Below are 16,437 nucleotides of genomic sequence, written 5' to 3'. Positions count from 1 at the left end.
TTGACTAGAAACACAAAACACAACCTCCTAGTCGAAGTCACAGGAATGAGATTTATTAACTCCCACAAAAACATCTGGTTTGCACAGCAGAGATTACTCCTTTACATAAAAGGATTATTGGTAAATTAGCATGATCCTTTTAGATGTATACATTCCTCATGTTCCATAGCAGCCTTAATAAATTATCCCCAGAAACTGGCTGCATCCAAGCTTGACTTAATGTTGTGCATATTTTCTCGACGTTGTTTGGTGTAAATATTTGCCTCCCCTTTTTGCAGCCGTTGCTTCAGAGCAGACTTTTGCTGCTTTGTCAGCTGACGCTTTATCTTCTGTTTCACCAGCTCCTACAAACAAGCACACAATTTGTCATCAAAACTTCTTTAAATCATTTAGCGACGCAACATGACATGACATCAGAATTTTTTCAGGACCAGCCATGAACATTCATGATTCATGATGTTCACCTTGACTGTAGAAATGAAAAGAGTTCTTTCCTTGTAAGAAAATCATAAAACAGTTCAGCTGACTGAAAAAGAAGATTCTCTGCTATGGACAAGGTCGGCATGGAGTGCTCTGTGTGTGCTCTGATAGTCTTCATTATAATAAATAGTATTTTAAATATTTTTATGATTTTGAAGTTAAACTTCAAGTGTGCTCCCTACTGAGATGCTAAACGCCACACCTCTCAGTGCAGAATACAGGCCTTACACAAATACGTAAAAGCTGATTATACTGCAGAACATTCCATGCCCAGCAGCAGTTATTTGGTTTGTGCTTGTTTTTTTAGCACCCTGGTTATTCTGAAGTTTAGATTACAAAAATATGACTGATTCTCACAGAAAACAACAACTCTGTAACACAAGTGTGGCCTAAAGAGACAGGGAATTAGTGATTTATAATTTCTCCCCGAGGTTTTCCCATTCCATCGAACTGGAATAGTTCTACGAAATCTCATCTGTAACTTGCACCTGTGTCTCACTCTGAGCTTTGCTGTCCATTGTGATGGCAGTATCTGCCCACCACAAAAACAAAGCCATGCTTTTGTAGACTGTGGCATGGTCCTAGCGCAAGCTGCCACACTGATTCCAAGTGCACACTTGCCTATTTTTTATTGGAAGAGAAATCAAATAATTTTCATCTATTTCATCATGGCGGAGTTGTATCTTGCTGGAAATCTGCTAGAATAAACTCTGCAAGGCAGATACCATTATGACATGAAATCTAATGTAAGTTCACCAAATTCTATTGCCGAACTGCAGCACTTGGTGTAAAGACTCATCAGTCTTTCCACCATCACAACCTATATGTGCTCCAAAATTCCTGACACCAAGTAGACATTACACCTACTGCCTACTCTGGGGTTGAAGAAAAGCACATAAAATTCTGCTGAAAATGTTCTGATTTATGTAATTCAGAAGGTCAAATTCAAATTGCCAAAGAGATCACTGTTGAAGGCGAGTTCAGTTATCTTTCAGAGAAGAATGAGAAGAAATCTCTAAGAAGAGAGGTGAGAAAGGAAAAATTAAATCTAAACTCAAGTATCCACATTCAAAATAAAAATATTAATTGTGGCTAGCAACAGAAATGGATGAACTGATGCTGTTATGCATTAACATAAATTAGTTACTGGCTAAACGAGAGTTGTTAGTGTTGACATGGAGCTTCAGTGAGAGACCAAAAAGCAAAATATGAAGGAGAGTGCTGGAAAGCACTCCCTGTAGGCAGTTACAGCAGTATCAATCCTATTTTTCTATGAGAATGGAAATACACACTGGAGAGATAGATGGTAACAGTTTTTAAAGATGATTCATGCCAGAGAAGAATTTCAGAAACAGGTGCTAACAGCTATGTGCAATTTAAGGTGGTCTGAGATGACAACATAACAAAATAATATTTACAGGAGGAATGGTTGAACAGCTCCCAACACTTCTGACTGATGTCTTAGTCCTTGTTCTGTACCCAGCAACAGGAACAATACACTCTTCATTACTGAAACACATAAATCAATGTATTATCCCACTAGCAAGATAAACACACCTTTTTGCCTTTATCAGCACCCTGTTTGAGTCTTCACTTTCTGGGCAACAACTTGAAAACTCACAAGAGAACATGCAAGTTTTAAACATTAACACTAGTTGTTCCAGACAGGCATTTGGTGAATGGAAAAATTTGTTGCACAACAGCCATGTAAATATCGAGCACAAGAACAGAAACCTCAGGGTACTAAAACACTTCAGATCCTGCACAAAGTTTGACAATATTTAACAGAAAAGCAAAAGCAAATGAGGAGGAGTATGATCTCTACATTCACATACATGCTGTATTGGCAAACTTAAGAAATATAATTTCACACACAAGGGGTTAGTCTGAAGGCAAGCAGGAATTACTATGTCAGGAAAGGCATTAAAAGCCAGAACAACATAAATTACAATGTATTTGAATAGAGCACTCTAAGAAGTTTGTTCTTGATAACTTCAGCTGAGTGAGTAGCAGAACATTTGCCTTTGACACAAAGTATCTAAATTATAAACTTCCTTATGGAAGTTTTTTAGAAGTAGAATTTTAACATCAAGAACTACTTCATTATCAATACTAGCTGAAATGAAGAAAAAGGGGAAAAAATTCACCACAGAAAATAGATTGGTCTTTGAAGTGCAAAACTTGTTTTCTCATTAGATAATACAACAGAACTGGACAATCATACCACCAATAGGAAGGGTATTTACTGGTATATTTTCAAAATAAATTGAATTTTTAGTCTTCAATTTAAGCAAGGGTAGCTGAAGAGTAGTTCTTCTTGAGCTACTTTGCACATTTATATTTTCTGGGGCAAGAAAAGGGCCAGACTTCTCAACAGTAAATGTGAATCTTTACCTGTAATGACTGAATTCCTCATTTAAAGCTGATGAGTTGACCAGCTCAGGGCACTCGTCTTCATTCTCCTTATCCTCATAGCACCCTCCTTGACCTGCCTGACTTTCCAGTTCAGCAGCATTTTCAGTTAGTCTTTTGTCCTTAAAAGAAGTAATTGCAGAACTCTCTGCATCTTCACTGGGCTTCCAAGGCACAGCTGGCCCTTCAGCTTCTTCCAAGGCTGAACTCAACTCTGCCATATTTAATCTTTGTGTATTTTCACTTTCAGCTGTATCATCCTCTTCCTCACTGCTGATTGCAGCGCCGTCAGCGGCTCTACTTTCAGAGAAATCACTCATTTCACATGTGAAGTCTTCACTGATCTGTTCATTTTTGCTGAAGAAGCTGAGCTCTTTCTCAGCATTCTCTGCAAGTTCTAACACTTCTGTATTGTCATCCTCATCAGAACCTGGGGGGTAAAGCAGTTCACCATCTTCCTGAATCTCCTTTGCATAGCCACTGGCAGCAATCTCTTTATCAAGAGAACACTCTCTCCTGTGAAAAAGGAGTGTTTTCTTTTAATATGCTTAATTTAATAAGCCAAGTTACCAATATACTACATTTTGGGTTTAAAATGCTAACCAAGCTGGACTAAAATTACCCACTAGTAACAAAATAGATACACTGTTGAAACACACAAAATACATGATGGTGCTGAGCTTTAGGTGAAATACTAACTTAGAATATAAACTAAGAGAAGAAATCTCCAGAAGATGATTCCATCTCCATAACCTGCATTTATAGTTGTTTTTTTTTTTTTTTTTTTTTTTTTTTTTTTTTTTTCTTTTCAGGAAATTGTTCTACTTTAGCAGGAATAATATTTTGGTTCAAATCATGCTTAAGCAAACAGAAAGGCTGTTTAAAGTGTGGAACTCCTGAGGAAAAGCTCTCAGTTGTAAGAGGTTTGGTCTCTTTACACACTTTCAGTGTAAGTTTCATTCTTAAAATGAGTGAAAATTAAGTTTACTTTTCAGAAGAAACAAAAGACTTTAGGAAGAAAAGTTTAAATGTAAGAATCCCTAAGGAGGCAGACACTCTACTTACAAGCAATTAATAATAATTTTAAAACAGAAACCCAAATTAATCCTCCATATACTAGAATTGTTAAACTGTTAATTAAAATCAAACAGGCTGATTATACATCACTATTAAAATTTCCTGGACATTCACCACTTGGATCAAGCTTTCAAGTTGACCTTTCTTCCTTGGTTGCAAGAAGACAAAGAAGGCAGCAGAGGATTTTAAAGCACACTTGAAGACCACTTACAGTAATTTTAAAGAAAACACAATAGAAATTAGAAAAATGTAACTTAAAATTACATTAAAAATAAAAATAGGCCTATTTTTTTTTCTTTCTTCCACAGGCATCTCTCACAGGAATCCACTTTTCTCAGAAAACTAACACTAGTGCCATAAGTAGAACACAAATTCATCTGGTCATTTCTACCTGATGTCTTTGAAGGTTGGGAAGAGCTCACTTTCATAAGAGAAGCGTTTCTTGAAGAACTCCTTAATACAGTTAACATCTCTGTTAAAATACCTGTAAAAAATACAGAATTGTACAAATAAAAAATCAGTTAAGTCTATTGCAATAAGAAGCATTTACTCTGCATAGTTTTATGTGAAAATTAATTTTATGAGTGATTGCAAGCCAAAAGGCTAGGAAGGGAAACTGGATGCAGTTAATTTCTGAATGTTTCTTAATCAAACAATATTATTATCTCTGAGGAGCAATTAATGACATATTTATTCTGCAGAGACATTTCTACTCATTCTTTGTTTGGAATATTACTTGTGCTGCATCACAAAAATGGCAGAAAAAGATTCAGGAGAAGACTTATGGAAACAAGTCATGGTTTACTGTTTGCTGTCATCAGGATTTGTCAGATTCACCTGGACAAGACCTTTAGATCTAAACCTACCATTCAGCATTTGCATGTGATGTTGACATCATCTGAGGGAAATCAATCAAAGTGACATGGTCATTATTATCCAAGATGAGATTAAACTCGTTGAAATCTCCATGGATTAGACCATGATTGGCAAGTTTTACAATCAGGTCCATTAATTCACTGTAGACAGCAGCAGGATCTTCCATTTGGTGCACCTGGCACCTGAAAAGTTAAGTAAAATTAAATAATCTGAACCTTGAAACACTTAATTTAAAAATACAGATAAAGTATACAAAATACACCTGGCAGAATGCCCGAGTAATTCAAACTAAAAGGGCCCTCAGATCTCTGCTCCAGCATCCTCTTGAGAGCTGAGTCAAATCTGAGACCAGACCAGAGCGCTCAGGTCTCTTGTCTAGTTGGGATAGAAAACTTCTGGGAATGGAGAGAGACAGTGAAACCTTCCCAATCAATTTGTGCCACTGCCTCTCTGTCCTCAAGAGAAAATATCTTCTTATATCCAGACTAAATCTCACCTGAACTCACTCACTGTCTCTCATTGAGCACTGCTGTCGTAATATATTATGCAAATAATGGAGCAGCAAACTTTTATGGTTCTTGTGTTTATCTTATCGTGCCAGTAGGAGCTAAATCTTCTGACACTGAAATTCAAATGGCCCATGGCATTTTCTTTTATAAAATCATATTTTCTAGATTATGTTAGGAAAAGAAGAAAAATTAAACTTCCATTGCAGACTGCCACAAGGAACTTGAAGCTCTCTTTACAAAATCGATGTGGATTTAATAAATGAGGGTGGGAAGTCTTTTCCATATTATTCTTCAGCTGTTTTACTTTGGAATTAATTCCCTTTTGATTAAAGTCAGGATTTTGAATCCTTTACAAGAGAATGGACAAGTTTGTTCTATAACTAGACATTTTAAATCTCTGGATTAGACCTGTGTTATTGTGTGAAAGAGACAGGCCTTTTGCATTCAAAACCAAACTAACCCTTCATCTACAAACCTCAATAATATTTAATGTTTCTAGAGATTGGAAAACTCAAGCAAAACATTCTTTCTCAAAGGTGCAAAATCAGATTACATGTGGTAGTCTATATAAACAGTGCAGAAGTGAGTAACAAACTCACCTGTATTAACAGAGCAAGGATCACAAAGTGGAGCTCAGAACATCAGTAATATCAATATTCTATATGCAAAGTAACATATAGAATATGCAATTTCTGTGTAGAAAACAAGGAAAAATCCCAACCCTGTTACTTCCTCTAAGGTTGTCAGGGTCTCTGTAAAACAGAGAATTCAAGCTTCACTACTTACAAAGGATATCCATCAACAAGTTCCATAACAACGGCATGCCTGTTGTAGTCTATGGGCTTTGGAACAGGAAATTCTCTGTCATGCAAAGCCTGGAAAACACAACACATTGAAAAATTAAAATTAAATAGTTAAGGAAAACATTACATATATTGACAAACCCACATGTAAGATAAGAAGTATGTATCATTGTGATAGCAGCATATAATGCCCTAATCACATGCCTAGGAAGGAAAACAGCCTCCCAGCCACTGGAACTCTCACTGCAAAGACAATACATTTCACAAGTTTAGACACTGAGTGCACTGCCTACAGCTTAGTTGTCTTGCAACTGGAAGAAAATCACAACAGACTGGAGAAATGACAGAACCTTACCTGGTACATTAGCCTGTGGAATCAGTAATAGAAATGGGAAACGGCATTAGAAACAAGTCTACACTAAGCTGCTGCCAATACACTCCAGCCTGATTAGTCAACCTATGCTCAGTTGCTGTAAACACAAGTATGTGCCTGCTTGTGTGTGTGAACACAAGTTCATTCCTAAACAGTAATAATCAGCTTTATACCATACTGAAGATTACCCAAAGGTAGGTCATAATATTTTGAAGCTCTCCTGTTTGTATTTTCTAGCACAAATTTAGTCATTCACTAGATTCACTCAACTTTTTAATGGGTTCATTCTGTTTTTACTCATTCTGTTGTTACAAGTGAAGTTTTCTAGAGAGTCCTAAGTTATAGCAACACAAATGCAGTTTTTGTTACTTCAGTATTACTGCTTTTCAGCACTTAATTCAGCTAATACTGATTTTCAGCACTCAATTAAACCTCCCTCAGTCCTCTGCTCAGGGAAACTGACCCCCACAATTATATACCTACAAGTTCTGACCACATAAGGCTTTACCAGCAGGACCACCTGGACAGAGGTGTTAGTTCTTTGTCTGTCTGTGGAGGCCATTGAGACAATTCATCATGGTTATTTTTTTAGAAGAACGAGAAGATAATTTCATATATATCTTACTCCTGAATAACATAAAAAGAGAAATGAACACTAGGTTTTTATTAATAATTAGTTTTCAGATAACATCTTTCATCCCTATACAATATTTGTGGTTTTTTTAAGCAGGTAAGAAACCACAGAATTCCGGATTAGTAGTATAATGAAATCTTTTCTCACAGCACAGAACTAAGTGTGTCTTTTAAGATCAAAACACTAGTTTTGATCTGAAAGATTTCCCTCAACAGCACAACAACAAGTGAAAGCTTGGTAAAATAAAAAAGCAGGTTAATTTTAAGAAATGACAACTGCTTCCTAGCTTATGCAATGAAGATTGAAGGAAAAACTGCAGAACTGGTGATATATATATATTATCTATCCATAAATAACATCATTAATTTGAAATTCTCTCTCATGATACCTGAATCTATTCCATGTGATTTCAACAGCTAAATTTAATTTTAGCACTGGGAAGTATACAAAGCATGTTGCATTGAAACTTTATGAAATGTATACTTTAAGTCCATCAGGGGAGAGAAAAAATTAAGCATAAATCCGACCAGTACGGCAAACACAAAGTGATCAAAAGACAGCCTGAGAGGCATCTTCCAATCTGTCCCACCACTGCTGGCTCTGTGTGAGTGGCCACCTACCTTCATGTAGGCAAACTCCTTCATTGCTGCTATCCGGGACAAGTACAGCCAGGACATTTTGTGCCTGTGCTTGTGGTAGTCACGTTTGTTTTTCAGATTTCGGAAGGAAGTTCTCCCCAGCCGGTGTAACTTCAGTGCAAAATGTTGTTCCTCTTCATTAGCAACAATATAAATATCTAGAAAATACATAACAGCACAGACCTAAGTAATTAAACACATCTAACAAGCCAGATGAAAAAGTGCACTGAAGGTTTGTTACCTCACTCCTCACCCTTTCTGACCCAAAAGTTTTAGCAAAGGCAGATGAAGAAATTACTTTTAAAGAGTTTATGGTACTCCAATAGAACAAAGCAGATGAGATCTGAAGTATCTTTCAGTGCTCTGGTATTCTTAACCACATCCTGGAAGAGCTCCTCCTTCCTGATGAATGGACTGACAACTCAAGGGACAAGACTCCTAATTCAGTGTTAAAAAATACCCTAAACTTAATTTCTAGCATTTGTCCCATATAATTGCTGTCTCCAATTACAGAAGTCACATTCTGTGTCAAACTATATGAACATAACAGGAACCAAGATAGTGTTCTGATAGTTTTGAGCTTATTTTACTTTACTACCTTATTTTTAAGTGGGATGAAAAAGATGAAATTATCTTTTTCCTAAATGAAACTCAGCACAACACAAGCAGCATCTGTCTGCAAAGTACCTTTTAAAAAAATGAACTAAGAAACTAACAAATTGGGCAAAATGCAGTAACACTGTTGTAAAAAAATACTCAAATGTAGCCAGAAGCCCCACAGAGCACTTGAACATACTATGTTCAAACACATCTTGGTGTTTGACAGATTAATTGATCTGCCTGCCCAGAGGAAAACTCCATTAGTTTCTAGCAAGATATTTGCAGTATTACAGATGTGTTTGTTTTAAAAAATAATTAAACGTTATTTGAGTTTACCTGATTCTTTGCCAACACCCATCTGGTTCCCCACAGAATTGATGACTTGTCGGGAAGAGAGCGTTTTCAGAGCCAGGTAATCATATCCTGCATTAGTTAACCGATAACCCTGGACAGCTGGGTAAAAATAAATTACATTTCACTCCTTGTTATGCATATATCACATTTAAAATAAATTTCAATTTAGTCTTGCTTTTTGTAGTACATAAGACCCAAGTAATGTTTCAGCCATTGGCTCTTACCAGCCCCATGTGACTGAATGGTGAAGATATTTAAATTGGACTGGAGCAACCCTCAGTCACCTGAAGAACTGGGACAAAAGGGAGAGGTATTTCCTATAGACATCCCCACTGTCTTCACAGGGCCAGATCCAACTAAAAGCTTGGAGGGAATGGAGAAAGGCCTGCACATCCTTGTCATATGGCAGATAATAAATACTCCTTTAGCAGCTGTTCCTGAGGCAGTGAAATGCCCAAGGATTGTGCAGTCTGTTTCAGAACTGTGAGGATATCACTCACTTGGGTTGATTCCTATATGCACTTGAAAACTGCTTCAGGAGGTGATTATTTTTACCTTACCCTAACAAAAAAGAAAGTTAACTGTTCATCTTTTATCTGTCTCTCACTTCTAAAGATACAAGCAGACACGACATCTGGTGCACCAACCCGCATTTCCAAGCTGAGTCCAAGAGAAGGAAAAACAACCACTCAGGGCACTCTTACATCCTAACCTGTTGGGCAGGTACCACTGTGAGGCACTGGGGACAGGATTAAGAAAGGGAGTCCAACACAAAATTTAAACTCACTTTTAGTTCGTTCGTAAGCCAGAAGTTTGTGCTTTGCCAACTCTCTCAAAATTTTATTACAGCCACCATGCTTAAGGCTGGCAATGGAAGCAATTAAGCTAGCAGGAACTATTTCATGATTCTTCATGCCCATTTCCACCTAAAAAAAGTAATTAAAAACAGATTTGTCAGCCATGTGTTGAAGTATAATGAAGTACAGATCCTGCTTAAGAGTAAAATCTCTTTTCAAATAGACAATTTTTAAAGACTACAGATTTTAAGACTTAACTTTCTACATTTTAAGCCTTAACAAACCTTTCCATTTGCTTCACTGCTCCTTGGCAGTTTATGTACAACCCACCCAGGGAAGTTCTTCAGTGTCAGCCACGACACGAGTAACTAATTAGATTTCAGTCCCAGTCTCGGGGAGCAGAGACAGCAGAGATGCTGGGGATGCTGCCTCACCGTGATGGGTCTGCGACTACCCGGGCATCCCCAGAGAACCCCCAAGCACCCCCAAGAACTGCCTGTCTCTCCCTTTTCCCCCAGCCGAGCGGCCGAAGAAGATATCGGCCCGAACCCGGTCTTCCCCAGAACAAGCCAGCACGGCGGCCCAGGGGAAGCAGCGGCAGCACAGGCGGGTCCCTCCCGCCGCGGGCTGAGACACCGCCCACCCGGCCGGCCCCACTACCCGTGGCCGCTCACCGAGGTCAGCACCCTGAAGTGCTCCCGGGACAGGTACCGCAGCATCACCACGTTCAGCTTCCCCATGGCTATAGAGGCAGAGGAGCAGGGACGGGAAAAAGAGGAAAAGAAGGAAAAAAATAATGAAAAGGATGAGGAGAAAGACGTGGCGGATGAGAGAAGCGCATGTCGCGCATGCGCAGCAGGTGCTGGCTAGGGCCTGGCAGCTGCGTGCGCTGCCGCGCTCCACTAGGTCCCGCTGCGCCCCGCCCGTCACCGAGCAGGGACCCAACCGAAACGCAGCGAAGCTCTGCTCCGAGCTCGGCAGGACCCCCTTCCATGCCTCTCTGCTGCGGGCAGTTTTTTGGGACGCCCGTGCAGCTGCCAGGACCTGTTCACCTAAGGCGTCCTTCCCGTCCGTCACGTGATGGTGTGGGACTGTGTGGAATGTCAGGGAGTGGCGGGGTTGGTGTGGCTGGGAAAGAGCTCTTTTCTCTGAAGGATATCCACGTGTTGGTAACCTATTTCAACACAGATCCAGACGTTTGAGCAAGCTAATGTAGAAAACTCTTTGGTCTTCATTTACACTTCTTAGTGAATATTTCACTAGGAGAAAGAACGTTCACGTTCCACCACTTACACCCCTGTAAAAGTAAGTTGTGAATGCCAAAATGTCAATATTTGTTGCAGTTTCCTTCACGTTAACATACTAGAACCTCATCTGGCATATTTTTTCCTCTACCTTTTTTTTTTCCTTCTTTTTCCCCCACTGTCTTTTGTAGGTATGAAAATAAGAAGGTAAGAAAATTTTCATTTCTCTCAGCCAGTCATCTGTGTTCAGCTGTCTATTCAGCTATCTTGAAAAAAGAAAAAAAAAAAACCGATAAAAACAATCCAAAGAGCAGAAGACAGCCCCACCAGGTGCGCAAATTGTGAACAAAGACCCATATTTACTACTGTGATCTCTGACTCTTACATCCTTTGTAGACTATATGTTTGCTCATTAAATTTCTATTCTTTATTGTGGTTTGTAAATTTTAGAGACTCTGTAATTCTTACAGATATTGATCTCCCTTTGTTTTCATCTACCTGCTAATGCCATGGTCGGTACTCTCAGATGAGTCCATTTCATAGACACACAACCGGAAACAGGCTGAACTGCACCCTCCAAAGTACTTTGATTTTGGCCCAAATCATCATCGAGCTGACACAAAACAAGCATTCCCCTTTTCCCTCTAGGCACATCTAGTAGCAAATGAAGACAATTTTTTTCTACTCTTTACTGTTTTTTTTGTGTTTTTTTAAGAACCCCTGGCTTTCCTGCCTTGCTCCGATTCCAGAGCCGTGAACTGAAAAGATCTTGTCAGTGATTCTGGAACAGATTTTGCCACCTGGTTAGCAGGGGAAGAAAGAAGAGAAACTTCCAGCTTCAGGAGACAGGGAAATGAAGACATGAGGCTTGTTGTCATTGTTCAGCTTTCCATTATGAATTTATGACCGTTGTCTATATTTTCCTTTATAATGTGACTGCCTGAAGAACCAGTTAGTAAATTGTGTGTTCCTGATATGTTACTATTCCGTTTGCCAACAGAAGTAAAAAGAGTGCCAAAGAATCCACAATTGTGTAGATACAAATTATTTTGCAGGGATCTGCCTTTTTCTAAGGGTGTGAAATCTCCAGGAAGAGGAGATCCAATTATTACAGACTTACCGAAAGCATTCTAGAAATAGAATATGCTATTTGAAATACCTATGTTTTTCTCCTGCAGAATTTCATGAGTATTGTTTTACTTTCTGTGACTATACTTTTGGAAAGATTACAATATACACTGCTCTTTCATGTACAGGAATTTCTATGTGACCTCATGAAAAAAAAGGCAGACAGCTGATCTCTAGAGAAAATAATGAAATGGTTACTTTTTCCTTTAATAGGACCTGTCTGGAAGCTGAAGGAGAATGTATCCCATCTGATCCACAACTCAGGGATGTAAAGTTGTGAAGTCCGGTGGTATGTTCCACAAATTCATGGAATTACTTAGGCCACACTGTACTGCAATTATGCTGTGTTCTGATGTTTTCAAGTGAAAGTAAATATGAGGAAAAGCAAAATAAAAATTCACTCAACTGAATTGTGTGTTATAAAACCCACTGTTTCATACTCTGGAAAGAAATCATAAATTTTGACTATGTTGAATGTTTCATTCCATGAGAGCTCTTACTGACATACGGTAAGATATGAAACAGGTTAACTGAACAAATTTTCATATTTTGTTTGTTTTTTTTTTTCCTTCGAGAAAGGGAAATGGAAAGATCACAACACCCTGAAGGCTAGCACAAACTAATCCTCACACCAGTCCTGTTGGCAACTCCTTCAATTGTCATGACAGCCAGATCTGGGCCAACCAGGGACAGTACAAAGAAATCCAGCTGGCAGACAGCTACAGTAGCATTCATCAGTCCTAGAAAAAGTATTCCAGAGCTTGACATCTATGCTTCAGTGCTTGCCAAGCTCATCCTCAGAGTGGCCACGTAGGCATTAGCTTTCACAGCAGTGAAACAGAAGAAAAGCAGGAGATCTCTGTGAGCCACAGTGTGAACAGCAGGAGAGCACACTGCCATGGTCCTGAGAATCAGAAAAGTAAAAGCTGGGAAATTCATGCACTGGGATAAGAACAGTTTAATAGGGGAAGCAAAGGCTGCACACACAAGCAAAGCAAAATAAGGAATTAATACCTTGCTTCCCATGGCTGGGCTGGTGTTCACCACCTCCAGCAGAGCAGGATCCTATTGCACATCACAGTGACTTGGGAAGACAAATGCCATCACTCCACATGTCCCCTGCTTCCTTCTTCCCCCATTTTACACACTGAGCCTGATGCCATATGGTCTGGAATACCCCTTGGGTCAGTTTGGGTCACCTGTCCTGGCTGTGTCCCCTCCTATGTACCTCCAATCCCCTCAATAGTGTAGCAGTAACAGGAAAGGCCTTGGCTTTGTGCAAGCCAAGCTACTGTGCTCAGCAGTAGCAAAAACATCTCTCTATTTTCAGCCCTGAGTTCAGCACAGGTCAAAAATAAAGCCCCATAACAGCCCCTAGGAACAGAATTAACACTACCCCAGCCAAAACCAACACAGAAGTGCAGAGCAGAAACTGTGGAGATGGTCCCCTTGTTGATCCCTACTGGATTCTGTCAGTTCCTGGCAGCAGGGAAAGGGCAGGGGACAGCTGGCAGTGCCCGTGCTGTACCAGTGCCTCGCAGGAACTGGTCTGCAGGGAAAAAAGAGCAGAACAGGAACAGCCAAACCCGAGCACAGCTAAGTGAATCTTTATTACTGAAAGTCACAGATATTTCACCCCAACCAGCTGGCTCTGCTGCTGCCCTACAGCACCAGCCAGGCACAGGAATGCTCTGTCGGGGGACTCACTGCTGCCAGATGATTTTCAGGTTTGGGGGCAGCTCTGCGGCTGCGAGTTCATCAATCTTGGTGCCATCCTTCACAGGGGTGCAGTGGAAGCCCAGCACGTCCCCAGTGCAGCACATGCAGTGCATCTTCGAGTTGGACATAGCGTGTCCCAGCTCTGCCGCCAGCTGAGCCAGCAGGTGATACTTCAGCCTGTTCTGCAGGGGAGCCTGCTGCCAGTCCTCGGGAACAGAGGGCCCGAAGACCTCCCTGACATGGCACTCGAGGCAGCTCTGCAGGTTGAGGCAGCTCTGCAGGTCCTCGGGAGGTGTGTAGCTCCGGCGGCGTTGGGGGAGGGGGATAATGCTGGGCTTGCTGTTCTCCTCCTTCTCAGGAACTGCTTGGTCTGCTTCCATTTCTCTCTCCTCTTCCCTGCTGATACCAGAACACATGTTTATCCTCTGGGCTACACAAGACAGAGTCAGAGCATTTTTGTACTCGTGGTGTTTTAAACCACTCAATCCAGACACTCCACATATCCCATGGACTCACCAGGTCTGTTAGCCAGAAGTGCATAGGATTTCCCCAAGTGCTGCTCCCCACACAGGCTGCCTCTGCAGAGCAATCACACCCCCACTTTATTTTATTGCTCTGAGTGAAGTCAGGATTTTAACAAGGTTAGTTACTTGTTTTCTATGGCTCCATTTCCTATTTTGCTGTGAATAAAGAGCATTTCAGAAAATAACCACTATTACAGATGAAAATTAGTGCCCATATGTTATGGACAAATTCAATTGTGGAGGCTAATTATAGATAAATCAATTAACAAGAATTTATTAAGCAAGCAGTATTAAGCAAAAGAACAGCGCTGGGTGGCTGGGGAGTCTCTGCCATGGCGCACTTCCCCCTTTGACCTTTTTGTTTTTATAGTTCCTTTTATTTTTCCAGTTGACGTATTTTCTCTCAATGCACTCTGCACTGGTGCAATTGGTTGCTAGGGGGTCTTTTTTTCTGCCCTTGGTGGTCATAGGAATGAAGGCTCCTCATCTTCCTTGTAGATTGTCCTTGGCCTAAAAGTTAACTTGTATGTAATTAGTTACACAGTCTTCTATGCTAGTTGCATTCTCTACTCAGTTCAAATTCTTATGTCCTTCAATTGTTGTTCAAAGAACAAAGACCTTTTTATTTATTACACCATACGTAAAAAAAAAATCATTACTAGTTTCTAAGAAAAAAATTTACCTTCTTGTATGCCCCAATTTAGTCAACAACCCATGCGTGGTTTTAAAGCGATACGCAGAATAAATAAATAGACTCCACAACTCAATGTAGTTATGAAGTGGGTATGTATGACAGCGCCCGGCACAAGTGAGATAGCTCTCCAAAATCTTGTGCCCCGAGCTGGAGTTTGTCCCACAATTTTATTCACAAAGGTGTTCCATATGCAAGACATTACACAACTTTCCTATGTATATTCAACCCCTGGCCCCGCCTGTCTTCGCCTCTCATGCTAAATAGGTCCACGCCCTTCTGGGCATGCGTGGTTTTTTGTGATGGTCTTTTCAGGGGTCTCTGATGGTCTTTTGAGGCTGAAACCATAGTCTTCCTCTGCATTGAACTTTTGAACTCTTCTCCTCTGCGCATGCGCTTTTAGTCTTCTGCTATCTTATCTGGGTAAGTTCATCATCCTTGACAGAGGGGCCTCCTTATCTGAGTTCTTTGCATTCCTGGTCTTCTCTGGTATTTGTCTTTTTACAAGAAGCTTTAAAGATTTTTTTTTTTTTCTCTCTCTCTTTCCTATGCCTTTTGCGCCATGGCAGAGGTTTCTTAAAATTCAACACATGATTCTACAAACATGATACATTCATTTTTTTGATACATTCATTTTTGATACATTCATTTTGTTATCTCAGGTGATCTCTGGAAAATCTCTTATTTCAGTTTCACGCAAAATGTTACAGAGGAACTGTTTTTCATTCCCACAAATCCCTATCTCCCCACTCCTAACAACAGCAGTAACAGCTCTAAAGACGCCAACCCTGCACCGCTGCACCCCCGCCAGTATTGCACCTCGGTGGGCACTGGTTGCCCAGAGAACCTGTGAGCCTCCTTCCCTAAGAACATTCCAAAGCCGCCAGGACAAACCCTGAGAACTTGCTCAGGGGATGCCAGGCTAAATGACCTACAGAGGGCCACGGCCCGGTGAAGGCCCAGCATGAGGAGAAGGCCAGAAGCCACTCCCACTCTATGCCCTGCGGGTACCTGCGGCCACCCCAGAACACCCTGAGCCCCGCGTGGCCGAGCTCCGGCCTCTGCCGCGGCGCTACCCGCAGCGCCCACACCGCCGCCATGGTGAGGGCGCACCGGGCTCCTTCCGCGGCCACTGGGGGGATGCATTTCTGCCGCGCCCCGCAAAGCCTCATAGGAAATGTAGTCCATCTTATCAAGCCCGTCCCCTCGCTGGGAAGTGGAATGTATGGAAATTTCCTTCGGAAAAGGCGTTCTTTGATGTTTGGACTTTGTGTGCTTTCAGGCCTAATCGACAGGAAGGGAGATTTAATCAAGCAGGCAACAAGCTGTAAGTGATGTCCAGGTGTTGACAACTGGCAGAACGCAGACTATGCTGAATTGTAAGGGACCTGTCAGGACCATCAAGTCCCACACCTGGCCCTGCACAGCACCATTCCCAAAAGTCACACCATGTGCCCAAGGGTATTATTATAAATGAATATTGACCCAGCCGAATTAAAAAAAAAAAAAAAAAAACATAAAAAAAAATAATCTAGTGATCAAATTTTATCTGAGCCAGCCACAAAGAAAAGGACAATG

The 16,437-nt window shown here is 40.7% G+C and overlaps 2 protein-coding genes and 1 long non-coding RNA gene across 3 annotated transcripts; 1 reads left to right on the top strand and 2 right to left on the bottom strand.

Annotated features, from left to right (window-relative positions):
* Positions 1 to 31: 31 nt before the first annotated feature.
* Positions 32 to 10,408, bottom strand: RIOK2 (RIO kinase 2). Its single transcript, XM_021549725.3, has 10 exons — positions 10,228 to 10,408; positions 9,544 to 9,682; positions 8,739 to 8,855; positions 7,785 to 7,960; positions 6,141 to 6,229; positions 4,836 to 5,027; positions 4,361 to 4,453; positions 2,875 to 3,408; positions 1,899 to 1,989; positions 32 to 344 (listed from the first exon to the last, which is right to left on the bottom strand). Exons 1-10 carry the CDS (start codon positions 10,291 to 10,293, stop codon positions 183 to 185), a joined length of 1,659 nt encoding a protein of 552 aa, XP_021405400.1. The 5' UTR covers positions 10,294 to 10,408; the 3' UTR covers positions 32 to 182.
* Positions 10,409 to 10,489: 81 nt separating this feature from the next.
* LOC110481208 (uncharacterized) lies at positions 10,490 to 12,335 on the top strand. The gene is made up of 2 exons (XR_013341691.1): positions 10,490 to 10,858; positions 12,139 to 12,335. It is a non-coding gene; the product is annotated as an uncharacterized LOC110481208 (long non-coding RNA).
* Positions 12,336 to 13,510: 1,175 nt separating this feature from the next.
* Positions 13,511 to 15,959, bottom strand: LOC110481209 (large ribosomal subunit protein mL50). Its single transcript, XM_077790516.1, has 2 exons — positions 15,871 to 15,959; positions 13,511 to 14,040 (listed from the first exon to the last, which is right to left on the bottom strand). The coding sequence occupies exons 1-2, from the start codon at positions 15,957 to 15,959 to the stop codon at positions 13,629 to 13,631; spliced, it is 501 nt and encodes a 166-aa protein (XP_077646642.1). The 3' UTR covers positions 13,511 to 13,628.
* Positions 15,960 to 16,437: the final 478 nt, after the last annotated feature.

Source organism: Lonchura striata, chromosome Z, assembly GCF_046129695.1.
Source record: "Lonchura striata isolate bLonStr1 chromosome Z, bLonStr1.mat, whole genome shotgun sequence".
NCBI classification, from domain to species: domain Eukaryota; kingdom Metazoa; phylum Chordata; class Aves; order Passeriformes; family Estrildidae; genus Lonchura; species Lonchura striata.
The sequence above is the reverse complement of the archived record's forward strand: the minus strand, read 5'-3'. Positions and strand labels throughout refer to the sequence as shown.